Source organism: Dipodomys spectabilis, unplaced genomic scaffold, assembly GCF_019054845.1.
Source record: "Dipodomys spectabilis isolate Male_0828 unplaced genomic scaffold, ASM1905484v1 ptg000118l, whole genome shotgun sequence".
Taxonomy (NCBI): domain Eukaryota; kingdom Metazoa; phylum Chordata; class Mammalia; order Rodentia; family Heteromyidae; genus Dipodomys; species Dipodomys spectabilis.
In genome coordinates, this window is record NW_024870795.1 from 5,071,012 (window position 1) to 5,084,873 (window position 13,862).

Consider the following 13,862-nt stretch of genomic DNA (forward strand, 5'->3'; position numbering starts at 1 on the left):
ACACAGTAGGGGCAAAGATAGAAGCAAGCCACAAAGCACTGGAGGTCAGCAGTCAAAAGCGAGAGGCCCTCTGCCATTAAAAACAAAAATGTTATTTACTTTTTCTTTGCTTATTTACCTATTGGGCATACTGGGGACTGAGCTCCGGGTTTGAGCTCACCAGGAAGATGCTCTACTACTATTGAGCCCCTAACTCTAGCCCGCTTCTGCTCATTCTTGCTAGATTTTTCCAGAACGCCTTGGCTGCGAAAACGGAACAGAGAAGCGGGCGAGGGTAAGGTAGGGGCGGTCAGCGCTGGCCAGCGGGCTCCTGGGGGCGGGGCTCTGCTCCGGCGTGGGCCCCGCCCCCTGGCGGCCCGCCCCGCCCACGGGGCCGCCCCGCCACGCCTCCTCCCGAGCCCTCGCCTTGGCGCGCAGCTGCAAGAGATCGCTTCCGGGGTTGTGGGGGGGCGGGTTACCGGAAGTGAGGGCGCTGGAGGCCGGGCCGTCCGCGGTGGTGGTGGGAGGGGCCGTGAGGTGAGTCCGGGAGCCCGAGTCTGAGGTGAGGAGAATCTGGAGACCGCTCGTCCGGCCGGCCGTAAGCCGGCCCCCGCGGCTCCTGTTCCGCGCGCGTTCCCGCCGCGGCGGCTGCTGTCCGCCTCGCTCGGCCGGAGGGGCGGCTGCGGTCCAGCGCCCCGCAGCTCGCCCGCGCCGAGCGGGTCCGGTCTGCTCGCCCCTGCCGCGCCCCGGGCCTCGGCCCGTGCGTCCCAGGGCCGCGGGGCGGGCGGCGAGGACCGACCTTGGCCCGGCGTGGGGGGGGGGGGGGGGTAGACGGGCCGCTCGAGCCCGGCGGACCGGCGCGGGAGGCCTGGCTGCGGCCGGCGCGGACCCGCGGGGCGGGGCGGGGCCTCGCGGCCAGGGTGCTCGCCCACGAAGGTCTCGGGGCCGGCGGCCCCGGCCCGGCCTCACGCAGTCCGTCCCAGCACGTCGCGCTTGGAGCCGCCAGGCGCCGAGCGCCGCGCCAGGGCTGCGGGCGGGACGGCGCGGCCCCCGGGAAGGGGCCCCGAGCAGCCCAGGGTTTATCCTGTTGGTCGCGTCAGGCGGCCTCGGCCAGGGCAGGGTCTGGCCGAGGGTCCCCGGCTGTGCATCTGGAGGTGCGGGGTGGCTGCGGGACTAACGGGAAGCGCAGCAGCCCTGCTCTGCGAACCTGCGCGGGCACGGGCAGTCCGCTCGGAGCCCGGCGCACACACGGTACTGTGATTTTAAAAAAAGAAAAAGGCTTGAAGGGAAGTGTGAAAACGGAGTCCAAGTTGGAGGCAGCAGAATTGGACAGACGAGGGCCTTTAGTGCCAACTCCAGGGCGAACTATCTAAGGAAGTCTCCAAAATGAGCTGCCTTCACTCTAGACCATCTCCTGTTCAGACCAGGTCCAGTTCTCCATGACACCCCCAGACCTCACCACCTTTGCAGACTTAGGATATTCTTGCCTGCCCTGGTCCTGCTGTGCTGGACCTGTGCTGGTGCTGCGCCTCCCTTCCCGGCCCCTCACAACTCACTGGCCACATGCCTAGTACATCTCTTTAAGGAGCGATAATGAGCCTTCCTTAGAATATGTTCAGGCCTTGCCTTTCTGCTGGATTGTGAATTCTTGAGAGCATGCTCAGCATAGGGCCTGGCAGTAGTGGCTGTTACTGGTATTTGATGGACAAGAAGAATCTGTGAGTTCACCAATTCCATTTGTTCACCATGTAAGGTGAAGAAAGCAGTCAAAAATGGTGGCACTTGTGTCATGCTTTAAAATTCATTTAGTACCTTAAAAATTCTCTATTTCACTAGCTTTTAGCCTCAGGTGGCAGCTTTTGTTTCCTTTGTTTTTGGTGGTACTGAGGCTTTAGTTTTTAGGGCTTGGGCACTGTCACTGAGCCTCAGTGCTCAAGGCTAATGTCCTACCACTTAAGCCACTGCCACTTCCAGCTTTTTCTGTTTATGTGGTACTGAAGTATCGAACCCAGGGCTTCATGTATGCTAGGCAAGCACTGTACCACTAAGTCATATTCCCAGCCCTGTTTCCTTTTTACAGATACAGAAACCAACATTCAGAAAGATTAAATGACTCGCCTTCTAGCTAGTCAGAAATTTTGGCTGGGGTATATGGGTCAGTAGTGGAGTGTTTCTTAATATACTTGAAACTTTGAGTTCAGTCTCTCTTTTCTCCCCCACTCCTAGAAAAAAGGAAGTTGTCCCTTTCCCCTGTAGCTCAGACAGATTAGCACAGGCTGGCTGTTGCTCCTCCTCTACACCTTGCTGATCAACACAGGCTAGCTTTCATATCTTCAAGCTCTCAGCTTGGATGGTACCTTCGTTTGGCTCTCACCAGCTTTGTAGTTCTGTTTGTATCGTTGGAAGCTTTGACTCAAACTTTACGGTGCAAGAAGGTTCCCTGGTTGGTTAATTTTTCTCAGCAAGTCTGGAACACAACTTTTCGGGGTCTGGATTTGGCAAAGGCAACCTCTTCGGCTGGTATTCTCTCCTTGCAGACATCAGAGGTCTTGGTTTTAATTATGGCTGTCAGGGCTTGTTTTGTGGTGCTTGTGTGGTAGCCATTGAATTCCCACTGCGGGGATTGTTTCACAGGAAAGGAAATCTGATTTTCCTCAACATGGCCTGATATGAAGAAGTTACACCTCCCACCTCCTCAAGCTGCCAAGTGTCTGCCTTGTCTTTCAAGTGCAAGAGCTGGCTGAAATGTCGGCGATGGAAACCAATGTGGTAAGAGGTTTTCCTGAGATGGGGGCTGGGAAAGGTGAAGGCCCAGTGTTCACTGGGCCTGCTGAAATCTATGAGACTCCAATTAATTCTTCATTTCACTTGGAGCCCTAGAACTGGATCACCCACCTCCTACCCTAGTGAACAGTCCATTGTGATCTTGGGAATACCTCAAGAGTCAATGTGGTTCTACCTTTCTGTGCACAGAAAAAGGGGAGACATCCCTCCTCTGGGCTCTCCCACCATTTACTGCCTTATTAGCAGCAGGTTTCCCTTTGGGTGCTAGCCAAAAGCTAGTAACCAGAGACCCTGCCCTTGCTCATAATGGAGACTTGACTCACTCCCAGGTGGTGCCTCATCCCTAAGAGTAGGGAATTCAGGCTCCTTGCTAGAGAGGAGAGGCTAGGGACCATGGCTGGACTGTCACCAATGTTGTGACTGACTGTCTGCTCTAGACTATCCCAATCTGGCAGAACAAGCCTCATGGGGCTGCTCGAAGTGTTGTGAGAAGAATTGGGACCAATCTACCCCTGAAGCCGTGTCCCCGGGCATCCTTTGAGGTAAGTGTGCCTCAAGAGCAGTAGAGGCTCCCAGAATGGGAGCGCAGGGCTGCTTTGTGCTCCACACCTCTTGGCATTTGCTAATGCAGCCTGCTTTCCTGTTCTTTTCATTTTGTAAGGAATATTTACTATGTGTTTACAACCTTCCTGACTACCCACAAACAGATGACAATGGACTTCCAATTTGTTCATAAATAATCTTGCATCTTACCTTCTTTGTTGCCTCTGGTATCTCAAAATTTCGTAAGGCATCAGCAACGTCGTTAACCAGAGCAAGTCACAGATCTTTGAGGAACCGAACCTTTTAGATTATGTCTGTGCTCTGAAGTGTTTTTCTACAACCTGGCAAGTTCCCACATAGGATACTAAATGCTGTGACTGGAGTGGATCTCTGTTTTTCTCAACAGACCTATGATTGGCCACTTTTGAATGTTTCTCTGAGGCCTCAAGTCTCCAGCTCTTCCTTCAGGTCAAATATTGTCACTCCTTTACTGGGCTAATTCAGTCTTATCTGTGTCTAAGGAGCCATTAGCATCCACTCTGTAGCAGAGTCCTGCCTGACCTAGGTCATCTCTGAGACTTTTCTGCAATACAGAGCCTAGTAGGCCCAGAGGCCTCCATCCAGGAACACGGGGCAAGGCATCAGCTCCAGGCTAGATGGTTTAAGGTGAGAGTTGAGAAGCTGAGACAATTATTTCTGCTTTGTATCCACAAAGAAGAGACAGAAATACACACATGAAAGGACACGAGCCCAGAGAGAGAGAAATTGTCAGGATTAGTATTAGAGTCAGCTGCGGGGTTGGAACAGTGTGAGTAGAAGCCATCTAATGACTCAGATTGCCAATTATCCAGTCACCAATACAGTTCAACAGGATGCGGTCTTAGGTGCCTCAGAAGCATGAGGAATTGGGGGTGTGACTATGGAGGTTGCCCTAACATCTGTGTCCTGTCCAGTCTATTGGCCAGATAGATGCTACTGGGCAAACAAGGACACAGGCTCTGAAAAATAGAAGTAGATGTGATAGCATTAGCCATAGCAGCTTACATTACTTGAGTATATACTATTGTCAGGCACTGTGCTAAGCACCTACCTTTGTAAATCCATTTAATTTTCCAAGAACATTCAAAGCAAGATGAAAGTAAATTGAAGCTTCCCCTGAATGGCCCATTTTAGCAGTAGTTTCTGAGATCAGAGAAAAGTATTCTATGAGAACTTGGAATATCACTTAACTTCTGGGAGAGTCTCAGGTTCCTTGTTAAAAATAGGAGCTGTCTGGGCACTGGTTACTCACACTTGTAATCCTACCTACTCAGGAGGCTGAGATCTGGGGATTACACCTAGGCAGGAAATCAATGAAGCTCTTATCTCCAGTTAACCAGCAAAAAGCTGGAAGTAGAGGTATGATTCAAGTGGTAGAACACCAACCTTGAACAAAAAAGCCAAGAAAGTGTAAGAACCTGAGTTTAAGCCCAGCACCACAACCTAAGTAAATAAAATTAGAAACAATCAACCCAGACCCACTTACCCATTTGTAGCAGAAACATTTGCACTTGTGTTTTATAATTCCCAGATTTTGGTTGTAAATTAAATTTCCTTAAATATTTAAGGAAATCTTAATTTTAAACATTTAACCATTAAAAATTATTAAGAGTAAAGAAAAAGTTAATTAGTTGTGACACAACATGAATGTCTTGGTATAGTTTTTCTAGATGATTTCTTTTTTATTTTGTTTTAATCACAGCAATCATATGATTGAATTCTAATGTTTCTTTTGACATGGTATTACTTAACTCAGTCTCTGTTTCTTGGTGGTTATCCATTTGAGTTGAGAGGCTAGTTCAAGAAATCCTAACATAAGCTGGCTTTGTATAATTTATCATTTCTACTTATTTAAATCTGAATATTCAAACTAACAGATTTGTCTAAAACAATAGTCCTATAATATAGGACCTATGAATCCCAATTAGCTGTTACGTTGTCTTCAGCACGAAACAACAAAGACCCAAGTTCATAGAACTCATAAATGTTACAGACCGTGATAGACAAACTGCTCCAGGAAAGTCAGAATGTGTTTATGACTTTAACTGAGCATCACTATGTCACAATACTGTGAAATTTGGGAAATTATGTAATCACTTAATCACAATTAAAAAAAAAAACCAAAGACCCAATTATCTATAAAAGTGTAAAGACTTAGCCAGGAGAAGTTTCCCATAAATATAACAAGTTGTTAGCTGGGCGCTGGTGGTCACGCCTGTAATCCTAGCTACTCAGGAGATTGAGATCTAAGGATCGCGGTTCAAAGACAGCCCGGGCAGGAAAGACTATGAGACTCCTATCTCCAATAAACCACCAGAAAACCAGAAGTGGCGCTGTAGCTCAAGTGGTAGAGCACTCGCCTTGAGCTGAAGAGCTGAGGGACAGCGCCCGGGCCCAGAGTTCAAGCCCCACAACCGACCAAAAAAATAAAAACAAGTTGTTGATGATCTCATACCCACATTTTCACAAGAGAATGAGATGGTTCTAAACAGTAGCTACATCTACAAAAAGATGATCTGTAATCTCAGCACTTGGGAAATAGAGGTAGAATGAGGCCAGCCTAGATTACATAGATTGTCTCAAAAAATTTTTAAATTAAAAACTCAATGCCTCCTATAAAATCTTATTTATCGAAATGAATTCCAAGGTTTCTTTTTGTCTTGTTCATTCATTTTTCTGTCTTTGCAGGGAGGTGGGGATTAAGGAGGGACAAAGGGTAAATATATGCAGTAGTGGTACTCAATAGACACTATGTTGAACATAAACTATACGACTTATGGCCAGGTACAAGAGAGAAAAACTGGGAGAGTGAAGGAAGGGATGACATTGTCCAAAAAGAAATGTACTCATTATGAAACGCCCTCTGTACGTCACCTTTATAATAGTAATTTCAAAAAAATTTAAAAACTCAGGCTGGTCCTACTGAAGACTAAAATGTAATCCCACACTCTTGTTTCTGGCTTCTTATTCGAGCTCTTTCCAACCAAGAACTTTGTACCCATTCTAGGAAGCCTTCCTGACACCCATTGTGCACCAGTTACCCTACTAGCTTTGTGACTGGCTTATTATGTCAGGTTGCTGTTTGCTGTTAAATTTTGCTTTCCCCACAGACCCTGCCCAATATCTCTGACCTGTGTTTGAGAGATGTGCCCCCAGTCCCTACTTTGGCTGATATTGCCTGGATTGCTGCAGATGAAGAGGAAACGTATGCCCGTGTCAGGTAGCTGAGGCAATAGCTAGCCTGCTAGGAAACAGGGACCTTCTTCCTGGAAGTATCAAGCATCAGGGAGGGTTTTTGTGAGAGGCTATGGGCAACAGAACAAGTGCTATGGGTTCAACAGCAAAGCAGAATTTTCGGAGTAAAGGGATTTTAGGAGGGAGATACTGGCCAGTTGTCATGGACATATTTGTCTTTCCTGGTCCAGGAGTGATACACGCCCCCTGAGACACACCTGGAAGCCTAGCCCTCTGATTGTTATGCAGCGCAATGCCTCGGTGCCCAACCTGCGTGGATCTGAGGAGAGACTCCTGGCCCTGAAGAAGCCAGCATTGCCAGCCCTAAGCCGCAGCACTGAGCTGCAGGATGAGCTGAGCCACCTGCGCAGCCAGATTGCCAAGATAGTGGCAGCTGATGCAGGTAGAATTCCTTGACAAGGAGCTACAGTATACTGTCCTTTTCTCTTAGAGTATGGGCAGGAAAGGGGTAAGGAAAACGGTGATTCAGGGGAATCAGGCCCAGGGCAAAGGGGGTGTCCTGAGGCTGGCTAGTCTGTAGTGTCCTGGAGATGACTTCCACCAGTCATTCTGGGCTAAACAGTTTGATTAGAAATAAAAACCTACAACCTTCCAAGCAGATACCCTCTTAGCCACAAAATCACATATCCTATGAGTCTACAGAAGCTTTGCTTTTCAGTATAATACGCATTCCTCATCCTTGTCCTTTCATCCAGAGTGGCCCCTGCCCCTAAGGCAGGACCACTGAGAAAGAATGAGCCTGTCTTAACCAGAGGCTTAGACACTCAGCAGGATTGAAGATGCTCCATGGTCCAAAGCAAAGACAGTTTCAAAACCTTGTCAGCTCGCAGAGCAGCACATTAAAATCATAATGTTCCCTTTGAATTCTTCATGTATTCATCTGGGAGAAGCTTTATGGAGCAATTACACTTAAATTTTCCTTCATTTCTTGCCTTTTTTGTCATCCAAAAGACAAGCAAAGTGTTTCCTAGAAACTTAGAAATTTGCTTGCCTAGCAAGTGCAATGTCCTGGGTTCAATCCCCAGTACCAAAAGAAAAGGAACTTTGAGGAAATTTTCTCCGTTAAAAATTTGGAGGGGGGTGGGGGGTGGGGAAGGAATTGGACCAGGGCTAGGAAGGTGGCTCAGTGGTAAAGTACTTGCCTTGCATGCATGAGGCCCTGGGTTCGATTCCTAAGCACCACATAAGCAGGAAAAGCCAGAAGTGGTGGTATGGCTCAAGTGGTAGAGCGCTAGCCTTGAGCTGAAGAGCTGAGGGACAGCGCCCAGCCAGAGTTCAGGCCCCACGGCAAAAAAAAAAAAAAGGACCGATCACACTAGCTCACAGCGATTTAGAGCAGAGTCAAATCACTATCCCTGTAAGAGACAAGGACCAGGACAAGGACAGGCCTTGCCTGCCGTTGCTTCAGTTTAGACAGGGTTGTTGCTCCACAGTCCATCATGGAAAGGAAACTTTTAGAAACCATGATTTTATGGGATAGGTTTTCTGCCCTCCTAAATACTGTTAAAGCCCCAGTGCATGTCCCTCTTCCTTGCCCCTGAGTGGGAAAGATAATGGAGAGTACCTTCCACTAGCTTACAGTATCACCCTGGGCTCTCAGAATACCATGGGTCAGCTTAGGAGAATATGTTTTTTAGGCATTACCTGTGGGGAGAACATATCACTGCTGTATTGTAGCCCCAATGTCCATCCATACCTCTTGTTTTCTCTTTCAGCTTCGGCTTCATTAACGCCAGATTTCTTATCTCCAGGAAGTTCAAATGTCTCTTCTCCCCTACCTTGTTTTGGATCCTCATTCCACTCTACAACTTCCTTTGTCATTAGTGACATCACCGAGGAGACTGAGGCAGAGATCCCTGAGCTTCCATCAGTCCCCCTTTGTTCTGCCAGCCCTGAATGTTGTAAACCAGAACACAAAGCTACCTGTAGCTCATCTGAAGAGGATGACTGCCTCTCTTTGTCCAAAGCCAGCAGCTTTGCAGACATGATGGGTATTCTGAAGGACTTTCATCGGATAAAACAGAGCCAAGATCTGTAAGTATTTGATAAGGAGTTTTGGTGTTCAGATAGTCCTTGCTCAATGATCTAATACAACATACTTCTTCTCTCTTAAGTTCTCAGTAGTAGCCACGTTACTTCATTCACAAAGATTGCTAACTTCCTGATTACTAGTACCTAGGGCCAAGTTTGGGAAAATAGCAATACTTTACATTTGTTAAGTCATCCCAGCCAAATGGGGCTTTTACACGTAAGGGTCATCTAATCCAATTTGTCTGTAAGTGACTTAACTACTCCAGTTTTTTAACTTTTAGGGCCAGTATCTCCATACCCTGTGCTTCCAATCTCCATACCCTGTGCTTCCAGTTAGAGACTTGTATGACATGTTTCAGTACCTCAAATTGGTAAACTTTTTTTTGTTGTAAGATTTTCATGAAGTTGATTTTGGCCTTAAAATCTGTGGTCTGGGGCTGGGAATGTGGCCTAGTGGTAGAGTGCTTGCCTAGCATGCACGAAGCCCTGGGTTCAATTCCTTAGTACACACAGAAAAAGCCAAAGTGGTGCTGTGAGTGCTAGCATTGAGCTGAAGAGTTCAGGGACAGTGCACAGGCTGAGTTCAAGCCCTACGACAGACTCTTCCCCCACCCCCCCAAAAATAATCTGTGGTCTGTAATGCAAAACCTTAATTTGAAAACAAGGCTTTTGGGATTCATAGTCAGAAACCCATCAGAACTGCTCAGATTTGGTTTAAAAAAAGAAAAACAACTAAATGTACCAAAGTATATCCTCAAGGACTGGAGCTCTACCTGATTTTATTTTATTTATTTAGGGTCCGGTCGTGGGGCCTAAACTCTGGGCCTGGGTGCTGTCCCTCAGCTCTTCAGCTCAAGGCTAGCTCTCTACCACTTGAACCACAGCACCACTTCTGGCTTTTTTGTGTTTGCTTATGTGGTGCTGAGGAATTGAACCCAGGGCCTCATGCATGCAAGGCAAGTGCTTTACCACTGAGCCACCTTCCCAGCCCTCTACCTGATTTTAATATAAGGGAATTTGGGAGGCCTGGAACTAAAGCAAGTCTACCTTATACCTCTCTAGACAAATTTATTACTGAATTGCCACGTTACATAGCTTTTCCCAGGTCTGGTCTGAGCAGCTGCCTAGCTCACCAGAGGAGCTTGTTCAATTGCAGGTTTCTGGGCACTTCGGTCTGAGGTCTAAACACTGATGGCTAGTGTCTGAGGAGCACGGCTATATGTGGACATGCAAGGGAGGAAGGTCTTTCTTGTGAGCTGATGAAACTGCCCTTTGAGGAAGTTTACTCATTTTATACATCCATCTTTGTGTTTATCAGATCCCTTTCTGTTCATGTTTCCCCCTGAAAACTAGATATGGTTGACTCCCACACTGCTTTCTGGTAGTGGTCCTCTTTTAGAGGAGTCACTCTTACCTTACTTACCTGGCCCAAGCCTAGCTAGTCATAATGAACTATAGTGCTTTGACCTCTCACATTCCCAAACTCAGCTATTAACTTCATTTGTATTGGTCACCGTGCTTTATAGATTGACACTTAAATTTCTTAAGTATGTCTTGACCCAAACTAGACCCAAGACAGTTACTGCCAACACCCTCTCCCATTTATATCCTTGGAGCTTGTAATTGGAGGAGCTGGGTCTATGGCTAGAAATGTAGAGCACAAGAGCTGGGCGCTGGTGGCTCACGCCTATAATCCTAGCTACTCAGGAGGCTGAGATCTGAGGATCGAGGTTCAAAGCCAGCCCGGGCAAGAAAGACCGTGAGACTCCTATCTCCAATAAACCACCAGAAAACCGGAAGTGGCGCTGTAGCTCAAGTGGTAGAGCGCTCGCCTTGAGCTGAAGAGCTGAGGGACAGCGCCCAGGCCCAGAGTTCAAGCCCCACGACCGACAAAAAAAAAAAAAAAAGAAATGTAGAGCACAGGAAATACTTATTTTCTAGGATTAATAAGTTTGACCTTTCTGTACCACCTAAACAGTAAAACATCTTTGTGAAGATGTGTTTGTCTTTTTTTTTTCTTTTTTTTTTTGCCGGTCCTAGGGTTGGAACTTGGGGCCTGAGCACTGACCCTGAGCTTTTGCTTAAGGTTAGCAGTCTACTGCTTGAACCACAGTGCCACTTCTGGCTTTTTTATGTGGTACTGATGAATCAAACCTAGGGCTTCATGCATGATAGGCAAACACTGTACCATTAAGCCACATTCCCAGCCCTGTGTATGTCTTAAGTTCAGGGTATCTAAGACCCTTTAACATATCTCAGATAATTGGAGTCCACCCCAATCTCCAGTGGTTTTGTTCCCAGTGTCTTGCGGTTTTTTGTGCTGGTACTGGGGCTTGAGCCCAGGGCTTAATAATACACTTGCTTGGCTTTCTTACTTACAGCTAATGCTTGAGCTACTTAATTTCAACTGTGTGTGTGTGTGTGTGCGCGCGCGCGCGCGCGCAAACCAATATAATACACTTGCTTAGCTTTCTCACAGCTAATGCTTGAGCTACTTAATTCCAAGTGTGTGTGTGTGTGTGTGTCGCGCAAACCAATTTTAAGGCTTGAACTATGGCCCTAGGTGCTTTCCCTGAGCTTTTGTGCACAAGGCTAACACTCCAGCTTTTTTTGGTTGAGAAGAGACCCAGCTTTTTTTGGTTGAGAAGAGACCCAGCTTTTTTTGGTTGAGAAGAGACCTATTTTTAACCTTTGATTGAGTGGGTGGTGCACACCTTTTACCCATTTGGAACTGAGTTGGGAGGATCCCAGTTTTAGACCAGCCTGGGTAGGAGAGTTAACTGGACTGTCTCCACAGAGGGAAAATGGATATAGTAGTTCATATCTGTGATCCCAGCAACAACAGGTAGCCTAAACTAAGCTCAGGCACATGAAAAGCAAGATCCTATCCACAAACAACCAGCAGTGGCTAGAGGTGTGTGGCTCATGTAGTAGAAGTCTTGCCTGGCAAGCACAAAGTCCCAGGTGCAAACCCTAGCACTATCCAAAAGATAAAATAACCAGCAGAGAAAAACAAAGCTGAAGACATGATTCAAGAAGCAATGCAGGGGGGGAGAGGCCTGGGAAGGGATGGGAAGGGGAAATAAAGGAGGTGGCAGCAACAATGCTTGATAAGAAATGTACTCATTATCTTGCTCATGTAATTGTAACCCCTCTGTACGGTATTTTCACAATAAAAAAAAAAGAAGCAGCAGCAGCAATAGGCCAAGCAAGGGCAAGGCCCTGATGAGTTCAAACCCCAGTACTTTAAGGGGGGGAAAAAAAAAAGAGCAGAGGGTGGGGTGAGGGGACGATCCTGAGAGAAAGCACACTGTTTTTAGTGCATCTTTTCCCCAGAACCAGGAAGGGTCAGGTTATTCAGGACAGTCAAGTCATCAGTCACTTCCCCTGCAGACTTGCTTGCAAAGGTGGGTGCCAGCAGAATCCTAGATCAGAAGGCCAACCCCAGCAAATTAATGGCCCTTTACTTTGCCTGCACTGTATAGCTATCTCAATAAATGGTAAATATGTAGCCAGGCCCTAGTGGCTCATGCCTGTAATACTAGCTACTCAGAAGGCTGAGATCTGAGAACTGTGGTTCAAAGCCAGCCCAGGCAGGAAGTCTGTGAGTCTCTTATCTCCAATTAACCACCAGAAAACCAGAAGTGGAGTTGTGGCTCAAAATGGAAGAGTGCTAGCCTTAAGCAAAAAGAGCTCAGAGACTGTGCCCAAGCCCCAAGTTTAAGCCCCACAACTGATTTTAAAAAAAGAAATAGTGTATACATTCTAGTTAGAAGATGAGATCTAGAACCAGCTAGCTTGGTTTGAACTCAATTTGACTTGCTTAGTGACTAGTGACTCTGGGCAAATTACCTTCTGTGCTTGCTTCTAATAGCGAAGGGGGACTTGTAATAGCAATTACTTCACAAGATTATTATGTAGGGCTGGGAAGGTGGCTCAGTGGTAGAGTACTTGCCTTGCATGCAGGAGGCTCTGGGTTCGATTCCTCAGCACCACATAAGCAGAAAAAGCCGGAAGCTGCGCTGTGGCTCAAGTAGTGGAGCGCTAGCCTTGAGCTGCAGAGCTGAGGGACAGCGCCCAGGCCCAGAATTCAGGCCCCACAACTAACCAAAATAAAAAATTATTGTGTACACTCAGTGACATATACAGACATAGAGCACTGTCCAGATAGAGCAAGTACTTCCTAAATACAGGCTATGGTTGTCTCTCCAGGTCTCGAAGTTTAATGAAGGAGGAAGACCCTGCTGTGCTTATCTCTGAGGTCCTGAGGAGGAAATTTGCTCTGAAAGAAGAAGATATCAGTAGAAAAGGAAACTGACAGTATCCTGCTCTGCAAAACTCAGTCTAATGCTCCTGGAATTCCTTCAATAGCTGCCTTCCTCATTGCAGAGGATTCTGCCTCTCAGAAATCTTCTGCAACAGTCTTGCTGACAAGCTAGAATTTGGACTGAAAGAGAAGAGTTGGATTATGTGTGTTTCATACTTCAACCTTAGCAGAGCTAGGTTTGAACTGAGACATTTTTCAGGTAATTGTGGAGGGTACAGTGTGTATGTTTAAGGGGCGAAGTCAAAGTTTCTTGCTTTTCCTTGCCCCTGTGTGAAAACAAGTCCTAAATGAATGACTTTACTTCACTGCATTAGATCCAATAAGTGTCTGGACAGACCCTTGCACAGCTGTCACTCACTCTCAGCCGCTTCTTTGCAGCAGAGTAGGGCTGAGGAGAAGGGGCTCTAAGTCTGTGTACATGTTCACAGGACAGGGATGACCTAATGCTGCTCCTTCATCAATTTACACCAATGCCCCAAAATTACCCTTTCCCTGTCTAGATGTAGAGGTCAGGCCATTGGACCAGCCAATAATTGGGCTACAGCTTGGAGGTCTGGAATATTTTTTTCTTAAACATATTTTATAATGCTATACAACCAAATCAACCCTCCAAGGCCCTGGGCCCTCATCACTTCTACTGATTGGAAACTTATTCCATGGACTTTAGCTTAAGTCTAGCAGGAAAAGGGAAATGGGGAAGGAACAAGCATTCCATCCCTCTTCAGGCCCTGGATTGACAGTTCCCTTGGGTTGGGCTAAGGTTTGGACCTACTGCATCATGCATGATTCAGTTGCCCTTGGGGCCCTTTCTCTATGGTATGTATACTATGTGTGCTTGGGTTGAAGCACAACCTGACATTAAATGAAGGATTTAGAGAAATAGTGCTTCCTTTTTTTTTGGTGG

General features: G+C 47.0%; 1 protein-coding gene across 4 annotated transcripts; it reads left to right on the forward strand.

Annotated features, from left to right (window-relative positions):
- The first annotated feature begins 459 nt into the window (after positions 1 to 459).
- Positions 460 to 13,838, forward strand: Mtfr1l (mitochondrial fission regulator 1 like). Of its 4 annotated transcripts, none has more exons than XM_042688557.1 (7): positions 460 to 516; positions 2,614 to 2,748; positions 3,201 to 3,305; positions 6,456 to 6,565; positions 6,771 to 6,982; positions 8,316 to 8,634; positions 12,844 to 13,838. In XM_042688557.1, the coding sequence occupies exons 2-7, from the start codon at positions 2,725 to 2,727 to the stop codon at positions 12,947 to 12,949; spliced, it is 876 nt and encodes a 291-aa protein (XP_042544491.1). In that variant the 5' UTR covers positions 460 to 516; positions 2,614 to 2,724; the 3' UTR covers positions 12,950 to 13,838. The 4 variants fall into 4 exon arrangements, with proteins under 4 accessions (XP_042544491.1, XP_042544490.1, XP_042544492.1 ...); XM_042688556.1 differs by having other exon boundaries at positions 468 to 541; XM_042688558.1 differs by lacking the exon at positions 460 to 516 and having other exon boundaries at positions 8,352 to 8,634.
- Positions 13,839 to 13,862: the final 24 nt, after the last annotated feature.